This window comes from Molossus molossus, unplaced genomic scaffold (genome assembly GCF_014108415.1).
Source record: "Molossus molossus isolate mMolMol1 unplaced genomic scaffold, mMolMol1.p scaffold_m16_p_16, whole genome shotgun sequence".
Classification (NCBI taxonomy): Eukaryota; Metazoa; Chordata; class Mammalia; order Chiroptera; family Molossidae; genus Molossus; species Molossus molossus.
The window spans coordinates 61,306,651-61,326,560 of NW_023425351.1; the positions used below are offsets into that span (position 1 = coordinate 61,306,651).

Consider the following 19,910-nt stretch of genomic DNA (forward strand, 5'->3'; position numbering starts at 1 on the left):
TTAAAAAAATTAATTATTGACATTAGTGAAAGTTCTTTGTAATATAGTTTTTTTTTGTTGTTGTTTTTTTACAAAGAAATGAATTATCTGTGTTGTTAGAGGTCAGGAAAACATAAAAAAATACATGTAAACATGTACACACATACATATTCATATATATATATATAAAACATATGTAGGTATGTGTATGTGTGTGAGAGTGTGTGTGTGTGTATTTGCTTTTTTTTTTTTTTTTTTGGTACTATGAGGAGTGTGCACCAGATGTGGGAGAGCAAGAACCAGGGCTAACAGTTTGTTTTTCTTCTGCACTGCCCACGAGTTCCCTTATGTTTTGACTTACCTCTTCACTTTCTTGGGGTTAACTGTGCTTAAACCATGAAGTCAGAGTGATGTCACCCCCCCCACACACACACAGGAACCCTCTGCACATGCTCACACCTTCCTCTGCTCTCATCTGTCCCGGGAGCCCAGAGGGGTCTTTGTTCTTCTGGGTGGGTGGGCTCCTTGGAGGTCATTAAGCCGTAATGACCTTTGCTTCCAGCGGAGAGTATACCCGGCCTGGCTGTCAGTCCGGGGCTTGCTTCCTCACTTCCCATCTGCAAGGACAGTCGAGGTTGTGGAGCCCGGAGTGCAAGACAGCTCCTTGCATTACTCCGAGAGGAAAGAATGACGAAAACCCCTTGTTCACGACGCAGCTCAGCCCTGAGAGTCTGCTTCTTGCCAGACACATAAATGCTTACTGGGCTTTTAATATCCCCATTCAGAGCCTGACATGTGAGCCATAGTCAGTGTTTTCTTGATTGCTTCTGGATGTCATTAGTTGAGTCATTTTTAATCAGATAATGTCATGCATATTCCTATAAGCAACTCTGCCTTTTGGGAGCTGGTTAAAAACTATAAAGCAAAAGCCAGCCAATTATCTACGGCAGCTGGGATGTGGTAGAAAAAACGCTGGAGCTGCATTTCTAAAGCGCTGCTTGTGAGTCCGAAATCTGCCCAATCATTTAGCTGAGTAAACTCGGTCACATTGATTGAATCACCTCATTTCCTCCCCCGTTGGAAGGGCACAGTAATACTTTCATTCCAGGGCAGACTCTGCGAGAGAGTCTTTGTGAATGTGTAGTATGTAATATATCATAGGTGATGTATTCTCTATTACATACTGTGTATTATACATTACGGAGATATTACATCATCCATCCTCTGCTCTCAAACTCACCATCCCACCTGTTTCAGCCACTAAGTTCTCTCTTCTGTTAGAACTGCAGCAAAACTTGTATCAGTAAAGACTCAGTAAGAAACTATATATAGCCCAGTCGGTATGGCTCAGTGGTTGAACACCGACCCATGCACCAAGAGGTTGCTGGTTTGATTCCCGGTCAGGACACATGCCCAGGTGTGGGCCAAATCCCCATGCAGGAGGCAGCCAATAAATGTTCTCTTTCATTGATGTTTCTCTCTCTCTCCCCCTCTCCCTTCCTCTCTTTCTAAAATCAATAAAGAAAGAAAAAAAAGAAACTATATGTAAAGAGATATTTTAAACTATAAAATATGCCATATATCAGTAATACTTTCATATATTAAAGCATAATATATAGTTACATATCATGTATTGTGCTATATAATATATATACTATCCTATTATGTACTATGTATCATACATTATACATAATATATTATAACATGTTAAACATTACTATATATTATCATAAAATACTATATTAATATATAATATACATGATATGTTATATGTTATATACCGGGCTATACTTACACATGATCATTTATTGTTATTTGCTATTATTATTAGCTAAGTGTTTCAGACAATCTGATCATGGGAGGACACAAAAATTATTTTAACATAGCTTTTGCTATTTTAATAATGATACTGCTGATGAGAGAAGAACCTAGAGAGTGAGCATGGATGTCAGTAAACTACTTTGAGAAGCTGTTTACTGGCAGGATCTGAGTGAAGAGATTTGCACAGTCACTTTGTCGATTCTCAGGAAAACTGTTCTGAAATGTAATACTATAAAAGAAAACTTTCCTTGACTGATTCCTATCACTCATAAAGTCACAGAGACAGTTTAAAATGCGTTTGTTTGAATAGACCCAGAGACCTAGAAGGGAGGTTGGGGGGAGGGATGAGATGAACCAAAGAACTTATATGCATGTATGTATAACCAATGGACATAGACAACAATGCTGGGGAGGAGGAGGGGATTTAGGGAGGAGAAAGGAGAAACATCTGTAACAAAAATAAATTAATAAAAATTGAAAAAAAGTGAATTCGTTTGACAATTTTTTTTTCATACGTATCTTGACTCATCTTCAGCTTGAGGGAATTCTGGAATGATTATCTCTTGTAATTACTTATCCTCATTCACGTGCGCTGTGCGCTGTGCGTTATACACCTGCTGTGGGAGCATTTCCGTTGTCTCCACCTCCTCGGTCGTCTCTACACCATCAAGGCACTGGGTCAAATGCAGCCGGGCCTACAGATCCTTCGTCAGGGGCAAGAACCATGCATTTCCAGTGTTATTACAAAAACGAGAACGTCTTTATTAAAACAGCTAATAGAAATGATTAGACAGTAAAACCAAAACCAATATATGTTTCTACCACCCAACCACTTCCAGGAGCCAGACCTTACACGTTTTTCTCCACATCACTTGGACATCCAACGTTTCCAGTCCACCCTCTTCTTTCAGTCTCTGCTGGGCCCACGAGTCCCGGCCACTATTGCCCCTCCACTGGCCCCCAGCTGTCATCTGCTGGTTTCTCCCGTCCACTCTGTTCTCCTTAGTGCAGCGATTGTCAAAGCAGAAGTGGGAAGGTGTGAACCCTACTCTTCACCCCTTCCTTTCATTCTCCCCAAGCCCTTTGGAAGGCTTCTCTTGGTTCTTAGGATACAAACCAAAATCTTTTACTCAGTTGGCAAATCTTTGGTGGTCTTCCCCATCTACCTGGGAGTGTCATCTGTACTTCGCTCTTCTTTAATTTGTCCTCATGAAACTCATTTCCCCAGCTGTTCCTGTGTACCAAGGTCCCATGCCTTTAGCCATCCTGTCTTTGTACATGCTTCTCCCCTGCTTGGTACTATCTCTCATCCTTCACATTTCTACTACTGTCACTTTCACAGGAAACTGACTCTAAACACCCAAGGTAATTCAAGTTCTCTTGTTAATTCACTCACATACTGAACTTTGTAGCTCTAATCACCATTGGATTTCATTTAATAAATTTCTGTTACCTTTAGCAATTATAGACTAGAAATAAGACTGTTGCTACTTACCATGTGTCTCCAATACAAAACTAAAGGTCTGACCGTGACAGTCCTGGGCAAGTCAGGATGAATCGATCACGCTAGTACGCACTCAAAACTGTGTTTGAAAACGAAGTTTAACAGCACAGAGAATATAGTGAATAATATTGCAATAACTCTGTATGGTGCCAGGTGGGTACTAGACTTATCAGGGGGATCACTTCATAAATTATATAAATATCCAACCACTATGCTGTGCACCTGAAAGTAATATAAAATAATATTGAATGTCAACTGTAATCGACAAATTTTAAAAAATGTAATTATTTGCAGTAAAGGATGTTAACTAGACTTGTTGTGATCCTTTTACAATATATACATATATCAAAGCTTTATGTTGTGCACCTGAAACTAATATAATGTTTTATGTCAATCATATTGCAATAAAAAAATTCTAAAAATGAAATAAAATGAAGTTAAAGGATTAAAGTCCTTTTCTTCAGTCCTTAATTATTAGGATCTTAAACTTCTCTCTTTCTTTCAAATTTAACAAAATATTTTACTCGTTAAATTAATTGCTTTTGTGCCAGTTTCATAAATTTCCCAAACTGGGGTTTTAGTTTCCTAGCTGGTAGAATTCATTGCAAGGTAACTTTAAAAATAAAATACATTTTTTGAAGGAAGGCATTTACATACCAGTTCTGCCATTTACTATATGATCTTGAGGGGAAAAAATATGTTCTCCCACCTATAGCTCTAACAACTCTAAATCCACAGGACTGTGATAGCAATCAGATACAAGTATGTATATAAAACACTTAAAATCATATTTGCCATAGGGCAGAAGCCCTGTGTGTCTATTTGCACCTCCTCGATCAGAAGTGACCGATTAGAAGAGTGAAAAACACCCCTTTTTTCTCCTGTGTTCACTTATGAGAACTGTGACTCCACGTAAGTAGAGCACAGTATGTCTCTTAACTGGCCACTGCCAACCTGAAACCTGTGTGATTTGCAAAGAAGCCTCCATATGTCACTTCCCAGAGAATTGCTTTAAATCAAATCTATTTTTGTTCTCTCAGACCTATAGAAAGCAGTTTTGTGCTTCGGGGTGATTTTATTAGTACACGTTCAGTGTTCCTCTAAGACATTATAAGCAGTCTGGGGCAGAGGCCGTGTGCCAGCTGCAGAGAGAGCGTGCCCTTCTCTGCTTCAGGTGCAAGCCCCATGCCTTTGTTGCCACGAGACTTCAAGGGAAGGTTGTGCGGCAGTATTTGTTTGGTTTATGGTAACCTCTCAGATGGATTGCATCTGCTTTGCAGTCAAGGATGTGGGGCTCCCTCTGGTAACTTGTGCCTGCCCCAGACAACAGGCATGTTTGTCCTCCCTGCTTTGATCTTTGCTGCCTGGTATCTAAATGAAGCCTTTCTTGTGCCTTCAAAGCAAAGTGTCTTGTTTGGCTTCCAGTTACAAAACAGCTCTGCTCCTGCCACCCCCAGGGTTCCCTGGTCCTCACTTCCATTCTAGCTACTGCAGTTGGGGGGCTGTGGGGAGCCAAGATGAAGTGTGACCCATATGTAACAATCAAATACAACTCGCCAGAGAGGGAATTGGTACTTCCCAGGGTGGTGCATGCCCAGAGACTCTGTTTGCCTGCTGGGGAGACCTGGGAGTTGCGGTTTGGGGGTAGATAGGGGAAGAAGAGATCACGGGAACTATTGGCACCCTAACAGAATGAATGCAGTATCATTATGGCTAAGAACAGGGATACCAGATTCAGACAGCCCGGACTGTGAACAATTATCAGTGTGATAAATTCTGCAAGCTGCAAACCCCAGTTCTCTTGTCTGTTAATGCCGGGGGATGATAGTACTTATCTATCCCATGATGAGTACCAGATGAGCATAGTACAAGTCTGGACATGGAGCAAGGACTCAGTGAATACGACTTTTGGTTATTAATAGTAATGATGCACTTTTTTATCAGTACTACTTAGTGTCCAAATAAAATGGTCTCCCCCATTCTCTCCCTGGGGACATGGAACTGATTCATGAAGGCCAAATTCAAATGGTCTACTTTTTCCCGATATCTTTGCCATCCATCTAGGATATCTAGTATGCTGGGTATTAGAGCTGCAGGCATAAAAACAGAGTCTGATTTAAAGAGTTATTTACTTTCTGTCTTCCAAAGCTCATTATATATAACTTGATTATAAGAATAATTGCAGTCTGAATCGAATTAATTATTGAGTTAATTGGCTACTATAGAAGACTGTAAGCTCCCTGAGGTCAGGGCCCTGGTATCACCCGCTACTGTATCCCAGCTCCCTCTGCAGTTCATAAAGGGCAGTATTGTATGGTGACTAAGAGCTCAAACCACCACTGACTAGCTGTGCAACCTTGAGCATGCTGCGAGACCTCTCTGTTCTTCAGTTTCTTCATCTTTGAAATGAGACTAATTGAACCTGATGCTTACATCAACTGTGGGAATAAAACATGACAATATATTTAAAGTAAATGAAACATATTGATTGCCCGTGTTCATTGTTGTCAATATTATAATAATGTGAAAGAATGACCTGAGTCAGGATCCTGGTATCTTCTGTGGTTTTTATTTTAACACAGATGGATTCCTATTTTATTTTATTTTTATATTTTGTACTATATTTAACATATTGATTTCATGATATCTGTTTAGAGGAAGAGAGTGCAAATACATCCTAAATAAATAAGTAAATAAATAGAGAAAATGGAGGATTTTTTGGGTGTGTTTGTGTGTATGTGAAACCAGACTATGGTCACAATTTTTCTATCGGGTGGGTCCTCGCCTGGGTTTGTAGGACAACCAGGACTTCTCAGCAAGTGTCACTGGCTGGTTTTACAGTTCTTGGCGTTTCCTCTATTGTAATTCTAGTACTTCCAGGTCTCCCTCCATCAAAGTCCTCTTTCTGAACTCCATTTCTGCGAATGGGCGGTGCTATTTCATTACTTCCTTAGAACTTAAAGCAGAAAAACAAATGGCATGGGTCTTTTATTCCTTCTATTTCATTTTTCCCGACAAATTTTCCACATGAGGGTTTCCCTTTAAAACGTATGGAGAGTTGTTTTTCCTGCTCCTCCCCATGTTTTGCAATTTTATCTCATTAATGTCTCAGTGATGTTTTATACCAAACAGAAGATTAATGAATATATGGGATCCTGATCTGTCTAATTTCCTCTTAATTACAACCAATGAAACTATTGTCATTAAATATGGATTCTTTGTACTGGATTTTTTTTTTTTACAAATAGATATTAAAATAAGGCAAAATCCTATTATATTTGTTTAGATTTATACAGTTTCTTAGTTAACTTAAGACAGCTGACAGTGGAGAAGATATTAGAAAGAATGGAAATACATTAAGTAATATTAGGTAGTAAAGACATTAAAAAAAGAAAATTAAAATAACTTTTCTTTTGCTCTCCAAGGCAAAATATAATCTCAGGTTTTCCATATTTATTCAATAAGGTTATGAGTATGATAATAAATTATATGTCATCATTTCATGTATCGGTGGTTCTCAAAATATTTAGTTAGGACTCTTACATTCTTTATTTTTTTTCTTTTTCCAATTTTTATTAATTTATTTTTGTTACAGATGTTTCTCCTTTTTCTCCCCAGACACCTTCCTCCCCATCCCTCCCCCCACCCCCCTAGCATTGCTATCTGTATCCACTTGTTATGCATACATGCATATAAGTTCTGTGGTTCATCTCACCCATACCCCCTGTCCCCCTACTCTGAGGTCTGTCAGTCTGAACCATACTCCTTTCTATGTCTTCAGGGCTATTTTGTTCATCAGCCCACCTTGTTCATTATATTCCACAAATAAGGGAGATCATGGGGTATTTGTCTTTCTCTGGTTTATTTCACTTAGCAAAATACTGGACTCTTACGACCTTAAAAATATTGTAGATACCAAAGACCTTTTGTTTATGTGTATCATATTTATTGATATTTCCTATATTTGAAATTTTAAAAAATAGGCTTTAAAAATATTATTTATCAATTTATTTTGAATCATAAATATACTAAAGGAGGGACATATGTAATATTTTCAACAATAATGAAAATAAATCAATTATAAATGTATTATACGTGAATACAAATCCTCTATTTTTATCAATAATTAATATATTTTCCAAAGTACAAAGAGTTTCAGTGAAAAGTGTAGCACTGTTTTACATTTTTGCAGCTCTCTGGAATTCCTGGCTTAAGAGATGAGAGCTCAATTCTGCTATCTGCTTCTACATTCAACCTGTTGCAATGTGTTGTCTTGATTCAAGTATATTTAAAAAATCTCGTCCCACATAGATACATAGTTAGAAAGGGAAGAGTATTTTAATAGCCTATTTAGATAACTGTAGATGTTCTTTGATGGTACATCAAAATTCTACAGGTGTTAATTTTTAATGATTAATTGCAATGTGTGATCTAAAACAAGATTAGTGAACTTTCTGTGTATGATGTACTCACAGGATAAAGAAAGTGGAAAAGGCAAATTACATCTTCATAATGCTAGCAAAAATAGCTTTTTCCTTGTTGATCCCATGAAACTGGCCCAAAGATACAGATGGATGCCCAAACCACATTTGAAATACCACTGTCTTATACTGCCATGCATTCTTATAATCTTCTCCTGGGACCCAAAACACCAACATAACTGAGAAATTCCGTAAGAAACTGTTAGGTAACTTGCCTAACATTTGCCCAGTTAACTCAGTGTAGAACTAATTTAAAATTCAGTCTTCTCCTTTGATCTCGCTTATAGGACATATTCTTTCCCCAAAATGTGGAAATGAGGAAATACAGAGGTATACAGTATGACTTTTCTCTAAAGATCATCCTTCTTGAGTGATAAGTTGGGTTTTACAGTTTTTGAGTGTCAAGTTTCGGAAAGAACATGGTTGGTCTTTCAGCACTGCTATAAAATCACATTGGGTGAGATCTTCCAGTTCAGAGGAACACAAAAATTCCAAGTACAGTTTAGGAAGAAACAGGAGGACCAAAGTAAGAATGTGAAAGAAGAGTTTGGGAGAGGTCAAAGAATAGGGAGTACAGTCAACAACCAAAGCGCCAAAGATCCTGAGGAGGAGAGAGATGAACTCTCTCTCGTGTCAAAGCGAGGCTGTCATTTTCTCCTCCACACCCAGAGGAGATGGATGGGGAGGTGACTGAACACCTGTCGCTTAAATGACTTCTCTTTGTCCTCTTCTTTTCTGACCATGCCCCTGGTTCCAATTTTCTCTTCCAGGCCAAAGAAAGAACAGGGATCCTTGTGCTATTCCCCAATGCCATTGTTATTTTGGCACTATCAAAATAAAAATAGCTGGAAGAGTAGAAGGAGAATAAAGAATATCAAAGAGCCCTGGCCGGTTTGGCTCAGCGGTTAGAGCGTCGGCCTGCGGTCCGGAGAGACCCGGGTTCGGTTCCCGCTAAGGGCACGTACTTCGGTTGCAGTTTGTCCCCGGCCCTGGTTGGTTGTGCAGGTGGCAGCCACTCGATGTGTCCCTTCACGTCGATGTTTCTCTCTCCCTTCCTCTCCCTCCCTCCCACTCTATCTGTACAAAAAATGGAAAAATGTCCTCGGGTGAGGATAAAAAAATAAATAAATAAATAAATAAATAAATAAATAAATAAATAAATAAAAAAAAGAATATCAAAGAAATACAGAAGCATCGTTATTGGTGCCACGTGTTTTATAGGGTATTTTGATTATATGCTTTTCTGCTTTAACTAGAAGGTGGAGGAGGGAACTGGCATCTACTGCACCTACTCCATGCATGACACCCTGTTCCAGGTTGTGGATAAAGCAATGAAAAAGTCAATTAACCCCAAGGGTGCCCCGTTCCTCCCCCAAGCAGAAAAACTGGCTTCAGTGAGAATGTCTAAGAAATCTCAGACCACTGCCATTAAATCTGTATGATAACTATGACTCTCCCAAAATAAGGAACTGCTTCTAATGTGAAGGAATCAAACATTTTATATCTCATGATCTACATTTTGTCTATTTGTTTCTTTTCAAGAAAGTACGCAAGGAAAAAGGAAAAAAAAAATAGTTTACAAGGCGAGTCTAGGTAGGTTTCTATTTTTATGTTAGTTTAGCAAATAATAGGTTGTTATGTTAGGAATAAAAATATAATTCTAAAATAACTCCTTATGTTCAGTTTGGCTTACAAAATTAGATTTGGTTAAAATTTAACTGTACTAAACCAACTTTAAATAGAAACATTTTTATTAGGCATTTTAAGAGCATTTAATATAAGGCTTTCATATTTCAGGGGCAAGAGAAAGTCATATGTTGGTTTGAGATTCCAAAGACTTGCAAGGGCTTTACAGTGTTTTTCTACAAAAACTAAATAAAATAAAAGCTGCTGTGAACTGGGTACTGTTATATTTATTGTCATTGACATAGCAACAATCCTTGGTAAAATATTTTTTCAGTTGTTTTTAGTCACCATATAAGGCTGATGATCAAATAATTACTATTTTTATTTCATTTTTTAAACTTATCTTTATTGTTAAAGTATTACAGATGCCCCTCCTTTTCCCCCATTGACCCCTTTCTCCCCAACCTCGCCTTGCCCCGGCAAATCTGTCACTTTGAACTAGAACAACATCTACCTGTCCTATATTTTCCCCTACGACCTTGCACAATATTTATTAAATACTTTTATGAAAAATGTGTAAAAGGGTACTTTCAGTATTATTGATCTTATAGAAATTTAGAAATACTGAGCATATTTTGGTTTAACTTTACCTAGAGTTTTACTGCTGGTGCTACCTGTAAGGCAGGGGCATGGATAGAGTTATTACAGGGTCAGAAAAGAGAGATCATGGATCAGACTGAGCCAGGAGAGATACTGCCCAGGGGTCATTGGTAAAAATGCAGAGCCAAGAAAGAAGAAAGCCCTGCCTAAGAAGATTGCATGAATTTGGAAGGAAAAGGGCCGAGAGAAGCTGGAGAAGTGAGACAATATCTGGAAAGAAATAGCCTGAAAGGTCAGTAGGCAATGACACAGAGACATTAATTAATTGAGCAGTGAGCAAGATATAAATTTATGCACATTGACCATGCAGTGTCCTTTCCTTTTGCATAGAAGGGTCTACATCTTCCAAGGAATGGAAGAACTTCCTGTCTTACCAAACCAGCCCAGACATCACATTTATTCTGCTTAATGCTTGGATGGAGGAGAATAGTTCTTTTTTGAAATTCAATTCATTGGGGTGACCTAGGTTAATAACATTATGTAAGTCTTAAAGTGTACAATTCTATGATACATCATCTGTATATTGCATTGTGTACTCACCACCCAAAATTTAGTCTTCTTTTGTCACAATGTATTTAATGCCCTTTATTCTCTTCATCTTTTCCCCACCCCCCTTCCTTCTGGGAACCACCATACTGTTATCTGTGGCTATGAGTTTGTTTGTTCATTCGTTGATTTTATTTTCTATCTCACAGATGAATGAACTTGTCTGATTCTTGTCCTTTTCCATGTGACTTATTTCCCTTAGCATGATACTCTCAAAATCCATTTATCTTGTCCCAAATGGCAGTATTTCATCCTTAAAGAAGAATATTTTTGAGAGCAAGGTATTACTCTCTCCCTGCCTTGGGACTAAGGAACTAAGAATAGTGTCATTTCTCCAACCAAAATAATCTTTTCCCCACCCTCGGTGGATCTATGAAAGCCACTGCTTGGGAGACTCATCAATATTAGTGATAGGAGGCCTATTCATTTAAACCCAGAATGTTTACACCCTCTTAGACCAACCAATCTAGTTCTCACCTCCATTTGGAGGTTAGAATCCATTTAATACTATGCTTATTTAAATGTAACTTTATTCTTTCTTCCACTTCCCAAGTCTACAACACCTGAACTTGAAAGACATGTAAGTCACACCTGCTTCATGAAAAGACATTTGCCATATAAATGAATAAATCAAAAGTTTGTCAATGCATGCATGGATGGATGGACGGAAGGAATGCTTTTCAAATTTAAGACAGGAGATGAAAAAGGTGACAAGTTATTTCAATATCTGTACTCTTATCCTATGCATAAAAACACAGTGTTGTTTAAAGTAGAAAAAATGGCAAGCTTTATTAGGGCTTATTTGTTAGAACAAGCTATGAAGAAAGTGCCCAGATTGGAGTATAATACTTGTTCTGCCAATGACAAGTCACACAAACTTATTAAGCAGAGGTTACAAGAATACCTCGCTTTCCCAGGTTTGGGAGAGGATTAAGTATTTTAAAGCAATCGCTAGCACACAGTGTTTGCTACATCAGACATCCAGAAAGAGAAGTGACTGTCCTTAAGGGCCACACTTTTAACAACCACGAGCAACTAAGCTGTGCTTAAAAATGATTGGCTTTGAAAGAGCCACAGTTACCGCACCCTGACCTCTAAGAAACCGACCACTACATTCCAGAGCTGTGCCAGAAATCCGTCTTTCCTCCCCGGGACAGACTGGATGCTGGTGGTGCCTGCAACTTCTGGCAGAGGGCAGAGCACCACGTCTACCTTGTCTTTCTCCACAAACCATGTTTCTCCACCCACCAAAGCATCAGGAAGCGTGCTCAGTGCAAGGTCAGGATCGTTTCGGATCTGAGTTAGAGGGTTGGCACTCCTCTTGTGGATTTGCACACACACACACACACACACACACACACACACACGTCACTAATACAGGCTTTAGGTTAAGACTTTTAAATGACTTCTTCCCTCTCCATCTCCTGTATCTCCTTCCTCCCACCCTCCACTCCTTTTCTGGCCTTTTATTTGTTTACAAGCCTCGCATTTCAAGTCACTGAAAAACTCAGGTCTTTTTCACTTAAGAAAATGACTTTTCATTCAGGAAGGAAATTCGTAGGAGCAACGAGGCTTAGCTGAACCCTCCCTAAGTAGTTTCATGTCCCAGTGATTCAAGGAACTGGCACTCAGACGGTCCCTCGCATTATTCTCTGAATGCCACGACCCATATGCCAAAGTGAGGGGACGCGTGGGGACGTTTCTTGTCTGGAAGGCAATGCTCCAGGGACAAAGAGGTCCTTTTACTGGGCAGTAACGATGGCCGCGAGGTGGGAGCCATAAACCAGGCAAGCCTGGGCAGAGCGCATGCTGACATTTTTCATTCCTAATATCCCACAAGTATTTCAGCTTCAACAGAGCCTCTGTGCAGATGAAAAGGAACTTTTTTGTTTCTCGATTTTGTTATATTATGTTTGAAAATTCCTACCAGCCTCCCAATTACCCATTTGAAGATAAAACTGGCAGAAACAGTTTCACTACCTTTATATCCTCCATTTTACCAGCAAAAAGAAACATTAATATTGATGTTGTTTTCTCCGAATATGAAATCCATACTCTTCCTTCCCCGGGCTGCTCAGCTCTTTTGCCCGTGAGGCTTCAAAATCCCACTGTTGGGCCTCACCTGCCCCCCGCGGGGCCCCCAGAGATGGGCCAGTAAGCAGATTAGACCCTAGACATTGCATTTTTAAAGAATAAAAAAATAAGAGGCAAGGGCATCTTTTGTAAACAGGAGTGACCTATTCGAAAAGAAAGGAACAGACATTTTGCACAAAGACAGATTGAGATGTGTGGGGGCGAAACTGCCAAAGTCAGCAGGGGGCGGATGTATGTACCATAAATGTCTTTAAAAAGCAGCTACAGTGCCTTTTTTTTTAAAATGGAACGAGAGTGCAAGATTACTTCATACCTTTGATAAGCTCATGTGTTATAGGTTGGCTTGTTTTTTCCATCCAGCAATAGTTCCCCAAATTTTTGTCCCCTTTGCTACCTCCTCCCTACCATCAAGGACTCAAGCTACTTCTTTTTTTATTGTTATTTAAATTTTTTTCTTTATTGATTTTAGAGAGAGGAAAGGAGAGGGAGAGAGAGATAGAAACATCGAAGAGAGAGAACATCGATTGGCTGCCTCCTGCATGCCCCCCACTAGAGATTTGGCCCACAACCTGGGCATGTGCCCTGACTGGGAATTGAACCAGCGACCTCTTGGTGCATGGGTCGACGCTCAACCACTGAGCCACACTGGCTGGGCACCTAATTTTTTTTTTTTTTTTTATATAACCAATGATGACCCAAAGGTGGAATCTAAATGCAAGAAATATAGAATTTTAGCACTTGAAAATCTCCATGAAATGATTTTATTTATGTAAGACAAACGTATCTTGCTTTGAAACCTATGTCAAAAGAAATAATGGAGACATATATAGATAAGAGATTCCTAAATTTCAGAAGTGAAGAAACTGGAAAAAGTCATGAAGCTTTTTTTTCAGGAGGGAAATATGTACAGCTACATAGAGGTAAAAAGTTTATGATGTAGGAGTCATGGGCTTCCTAAAATCTATCCAGTCATGAGTTTCTTTAACCTAAGTTAATAAACTGATAATACTAATAATAAAATTTAAAAAACAACGACTAAAATAAACTGTAAAACACACACATTCTAACATATTTTTTAAAATATTTTCAAAAAAATTCTTGCACGACATTTTGGAATACATATCTCAGTTCTCTATATTTTATTTATATACATGCCTTTATATGATAATTTCTCAAACCACATGTACATAACAGTGTGCATAATAATAATAGTGAGTATTTGGGGGTGCTCACTGTGTCTTTTTATATTCATTACCCTCCTAACACAATTGTAAATGTACAATACAGTATTGGTGACTACTGGTGTATATTGTACATAAGTCCTCTAAAACATATTCATCTTGCCTAACTGAAATTGTATGCCCATTGTTAACTAGCCAATAAGCTGAAAGCCTTTTAAACTATCTGAGCTTCAGACAGCCATAAGAATTTAGAAATTAATTTAGGAAATTATGCAACTCAGTGTATCCAGAGTCAATCTAATAATTTAGGCTTTAAACACTCTCCTCTCCCCCAACACCTTTTCTGAACATGCTCAAAGGGGAGGACACAGGAGGTGAAAGAGAATACTGATGCTTTGTTTAGGGTCTAAAACCATATACATTACAATATCACAATTTCCCCAACAGTGCTCCACAAACCATAAGAGTTTCTTGAAATACTCCTAGAAATAATATTTTAAGAGGCCAAATAAGTACAGAAAATTCTATGTGCTAGTTAACTCTCTTTGGAGGATCGCAAATTAAATTAATCTCTGATAAGTCCCTTGATAAAAAGGGGCTTTTTGAAAGGACCTATTTTATCAAAGATCCAAACTAAATTTTGTTTGCTTGTTTTTTATTAAAAACACCAGTTAACCTCTTTTCTGATACTTACGTTCTGTAGGAGATATTTCGGGAAAATGTTGCTTTACCCCATTTGGTCTGTGTGTCTACTTCAGAATAACGAAAATGACAGTTACCTCATCTTTAAAATAAAAAAATACAGAAAATTGCATCATGGATATTTTATTTATTTATTTTTTACTTTATTAAAATACTGAGTTTATTTCACATGTATATTTTTGTCCCCCCGCCATTCCCATTTGTCTGACCACTACTACTACTATGTCCTATCATAACATTCTATACATACTTAAAACCAAGCAAAGGGTGGAGTTCCATCTTTAAAAACTGAACAGGCATTTCGGACAACACATTCTTGGCCATGGAACCTGGACAACATTTATCAGACACGGTAGGGAAAGTTCTCACTCTGCATTATAAAAAGGACGGCCAGAGATCAACTGTTACAGAAATGAAATAAGACGGAAAATTTTAACAAACTGTTTAAACTATTTTCTTAAAGAGACTTCCTCCACTGCCAGAGATCTTGAATAGCCTCCAGGTCAGTCATCCCGAAGCAATTCTTCACATATTTGATGAACTTGGCTTCCACTTTGGGAAGAGAACCACCCTTTTCTATACTTGCTTGCATTTTTGCTTTAATGTCTTCTACAGAACTAGGTCCCTTCGGTGTTTGGGGAGATTTTGTCCTGTTTTTTGAAGGATTCTTGACCTTTTGATCTTGGTGTTGATGGTTTTGAGTCTTTTCCATTCTGGTTTGATTTTTGTGCATTTTTGCCTGGAATATCTCGTATAGATTTCTTTACTGGAGCTTTTTCTTCAGCTTCCTCATCGTCAAAATCATCATCATCATCGTCGTCATCATCCTCATCATCATCCTCATCTTCATCAGCAGCAAGTTTTACTTTTTTCTGTGGAAACTTGCTACCACTTCCCGACATACTTAAGAGTTTCACATCCTCCTCTTCATCTTCTGACTCCGCATCTTCCTCCACAGCCACTAAGTGCTGTCCACTAACATGCACAGGCCCTGAACCACACTTCAACCGTAAGACCACAGGAGGTGTTATTTCAAAGTCACCAAGGGAAACCGTGGGCTGTACAGACATTTTCAGAGTTGCCAGTGTTACTTTAATTGGACTGCCTTCATAATTCATTGCCTCTGCTTCAACAATGTGCAGTTCATCCTTTGCACCAGCCCCTAAGCTGACCGTTCGTAAAGATAATTGGTGCTCGTTTTCATCATTATCCACCTTAAAGTGATCATCTTTGTCAGCCTTTAGTTCACAACCGAAAAGATAGTTCTGGGGCCTCAGAGGGCTCACGTCCATGTCCACTGAATGTTCCACGGGGTGGTAGCAGCCACTTAGGTGAGAGAAGGCGGGCAGAGATAAATGACTTGTGTTCCGCAGCACAGACGCGCAGCACGGGATCGCACCAGGCCATCATAGATATTCTAAGAGCTAACTAGGAAAATTCATTATGAACAGTGGGTCCTCAGAAAAGACATACCCCATTATTGCTTCTTCTGAGTGATTTATAAGCAGTGCTTGGCTGCCTCAAGGAAAAGACTAAGACTGGGCTTGTGTGTGTAGCCACAGATGTATTTTGGTCACAGATTTCAATAATCCATCCAATATTGAGTCACAGAAAGATGATTTTGTTTGATTTCCATCTAAGCCCCTTGAGTCACCATGATAATTTGTAGAAAATAATAAGAATTTTACTCTTGAAGATAACTTTGACACCTTGTAAATCTTTTTTAAAAATGAGATTATATTTTAATGCTAAATGTTTACACAAATATTGTATACTTTCCAATTCTTGTTCTATTATTCTGACTTAACTGTGATTTACCATGGGAAAATAATTTAAGTATTACATTAAGGTATTTTATAATATTTTTTTCTAGGCAATTCTTAAGCTCCTTTTAGAAATAGGCATTTTCTAAGACTATTCTTGTCTGTTTTGCCAAGAAACTCACTGTTAACCAGTTAACTAATTTGTAGTATCCTTTATGAAATATTTATTGAGTGCCTCATGTGTTCCGGGCACTGGGATAAGTGTTGAAAATGGAGAGCAAAATCAGACTTTTTCTGTCCTCACTGTGTCTACAATCTACTTTTAAGATAGATATGACTCAGACTAGCAGGCATATAGATGAAATGACAACTTTAATAAGGATGGGCGCAGGATGCTGTGTCAATTTCTAACTGGGTGATTTGACTTATTTAGGGAGATCCACAAAACTTTCCGGAAGAGGTAATAAATGTGTTAAGACCCTAGAAATGAAATAATTATTAGATAAAAATGAGGTGAAGAGCATTTCAGGTTGTGCAGGCAGCATTGTGAAGTTGTTTGATGGGAAGGTGTTTGACATATTTGAGAACTGTAGAGTTCAGAGTATTTATAGTACAGAAAGAGGAACCTGGTACAGATGAGGCTGGAGAAACAGGTAGAGAGTCAGTTATACACAGATTATGTTGGCCATATTAAGAATTGAAGAATTGTGTCCTTTATCCCCCAAACAATGGGAAACCATGGAAATATTTTCAGCATACTCAGATGTGCATTTTGAGAAGCTCACTCTAGCTGCAATTTGGACAACAGACTAGAAAGGCACAGGAGTGAATGAAAGTGATATGCTGCCAAGAGAAAAGATGGTAGCTTGTTTCTGAACGATGGTGTTTCAGGTGGAGAGAAGTGGAGAATCTCCAGATGTATTTAAGATGTAAAATCAACATTTCCACTTGATGATGGAAATGAATATGCGCATTGAGAGAGAAGGCATTCTCAAGAATGATTTAAATGCATCTCTTGGTATGTATTATCTTTAAGAAAATAGGAGCGTGTAAGAGGTCTAAATTGCTTTGGCAGTGAAGACTTCCTAAGCTGGGTAACACTGCTGAATTAAGAGGATGTAGCTGCAGTGACACTAGAGACTAACTGAAAGAGCATTAGAGACAAAAAAGACTTGGGCTCACGTCCTTTTCTCTCTTTCAATGGCCCCTGCCTTAGTTTGAGCTATTTTATTTATTTAATTTGGCCTATTTTCAATTATTTTATTTATTTATTTATTTATTTATTTATTTATTTATTTTCATCCTCACCTGAGGACACTTTATCATTTTTTTGTTCAGATAGAGTGGGAGGGAGAGAGAGGAAGAGAAAGAAAGAGAGGGAAACATTGACGTAAAAGGGACACATCGAGTGGCTGCCACCTGCATGACCCAACCAGGGCTGGGGACAAACTGCAACCGAGGTACATGCCCTTAGCAGGAACTGAACCCGGGTCTCTAGGGACTGCAGGCCGACGCTCTAACTGTTGAGCCAAACCGGCCAGGGTCTATTTTAATTTTTTTAAATTCAAGATGGCGTTTCTGATCTCATGGGATTTTACAACTATTTAATAAGAACAATGTTTTTAAGGCTACTTATAGGAACCTATAATCTGGTTTTGCAGATAACGTGAAGAATGAGTGATAGAATGTTTAGGTGGCTAAAGTCAGGGTGAATGCTGAAACTTCCTTACTACAGGTAAGAAAGGAAGCCAATTTCTATGATTTCTATAGATGGTTATTTGTTGTTGCCTTTTGGATCCAAGATTAAAGCACTCAGACCATAGACATTTAGTCAACTTTTCATACATTAGAATGAAGGTTATGGTAGAAAAAGTAATTAAAGCCAGAAGTACTCGACTCAAGTTTAATAACTTGCTAAAGATGTCATGACTAGGAAATTCTGAGACAGAATTCTTATCTATGTTTTGTTTTGTTTTGTTTTTTCCTATGTCTCCATTCTTAGTTTCTAGTGTTGGGATCTTGAATAGAGAACTTAAGCAGTATTACTTTTTAATAATTTTGTCTGTAAAATTTGGAAAGTGACTAACCTTACAGGATTGTGATGGGTATCAAATGAGACAATTGAGTGAATCCTTTATAAGTACAAAGGTATATTCAGATATTAGGCATCATTGTGTGTGTTTTTATTATAATTTCAAGTAATGCAGTATTTTCTTCTGTTTTGTTTTATTTTTATTATTATTTTTTACCATCAAAGCAAAGCTTAATTTCAAATGTTACATAATAAACATCTGAATTTTGAGAACCAGAGAAAACAAACTTTTATTATTGTTATTGTTATCACTTTCACTTTGCTGGTCATCCACCTTTACACATATTTATAGTAATACAATCTTCAGAGTAATTATTGGGTGTGTATTGGTAAATGAACGCATCACTCTAGTTGATCTCCCGTTTGTTCAAAAGTCACCCTGATTCTTTCTTTAGATCCCATGTGGAATCTTTCAGCAATCCTGTCAACGGTACTTCCAAAGTAAATACTAATTCCAGCTTCTTCCACTTGCACTCTTACCAATGTCGTGTCAATCACAGCATATCTGGATTACTGCAATAGCTTTGCATTTGGGGTCTGTGTTCTCCCCAGCTATCCGGGCTGCAGTCACACTACCCTTCTTACTGTTCCTCTAGCATATCAAGCCTCTTCCCCTCGTTGCACTCAGACCCACACATGGCTGACGTATTGTCTTTCAGGCAGACACACCCACAGCATTTGTTGGGTTTAGGGTAAGGGAATGAATGGAAACCCACAAACCTCATGTCTAAATGACCAGCTGACAAGCTAACAAGAAAATGTTATATCACGTTGTATCCTCCAAATACATCCTTATAACAAAGAAATTAAATTGCAGGGTTTATGTGATTGCAGGTGGACAAATTAGCAGATAGCTGAATCTAATGTAATTATTATTGCACGTGTCTCAGTGTTCTGGGTGAAGGACTGGTGATGTTTAGATGAGTAATAGAATAAAGATATATGTAGTTTATAACTATTATATAATAGCTTCATGAATTTAATTTTCTTTTTTTTGCTATAGCAATATCATTTATTGTATTATTGTAATCAATGTTTGTACAATTTGAAATGTATTCACAATTAATGATCACAAGAATCAAAAATAAAATTTAATAAGTTGAAAGTATACAGCATTTGAAAGTATTTGAAATATATGATATTTGCATATATTTTTGTCAGAAATTATAAATTTAAATATAAAATAAAAGCATTATTTTTCAAAAAGTTATTTAAAAATTTTTAACGATTTAAAATTACCTATTAAAATTATAAAAAATAAAAGGTAAATAATAACTAATGACTAGCAATTTAAAATAGAATGTATATAATATTTAAACATAATTTTATATACCAAATATATTTAAATTTGCATATTAAATAAATATCAAAATTATATATTTAAATAAATATTGATAACAAAATGCCAGTTTTTTAATGCTAGAGTTCAAAGATTATCTAGATCTTAAAGTGAGAAATTGG

The 19,910-nt window shown here is 37.7% G+C and overlaps 1 protein-coding gene across 2 annotated transcripts; it reads right to left on the reverse strand.

Moving 5' to 3' along the window:
• Window positions 1–15,135: 15,135 nt before the first annotated feature.
• LOC118631664 (nucleophosmin-like) lies at window positions 15,136–15,886 on the reverse strand. Of its 2 annotated transcripts, XM_036264163.1 has the most exons (2): window positions 15,357–15,886; window positions 15,136–15,272 (listed from the first exon to the last, which is right to left on the reverse strand). In XM_036264163.1, exons 1-2 carry the CDS (start codon window positions 15,884–15,886, stop codon window positions 15,212–15,214), a joined length of 591 nt encoding a protein of 196 aa, XP_036120056.1. In that variant the 3' UTR covers window positions 15,136–15,211. The 2 variants fall into 2 exon arrangements, with proteins under 2 accessions (XP_036120056.1, XP_036120055.1); XM_036264162.1 differs by having other exon boundaries at window positions 15,136–15,886.
• Window positions 15,887–19,910: the final 4,024 nt, after the last annotated feature.

Coding starts and splice junctions, on each gene's coding strand:
- LOC118631664 (XM_036264162.1), bottom strand. CDS start 15,886: ATGGACGTGAGCCCTCTGAGGCCCCAGAACTATCTTTTCGGTTGTGAA.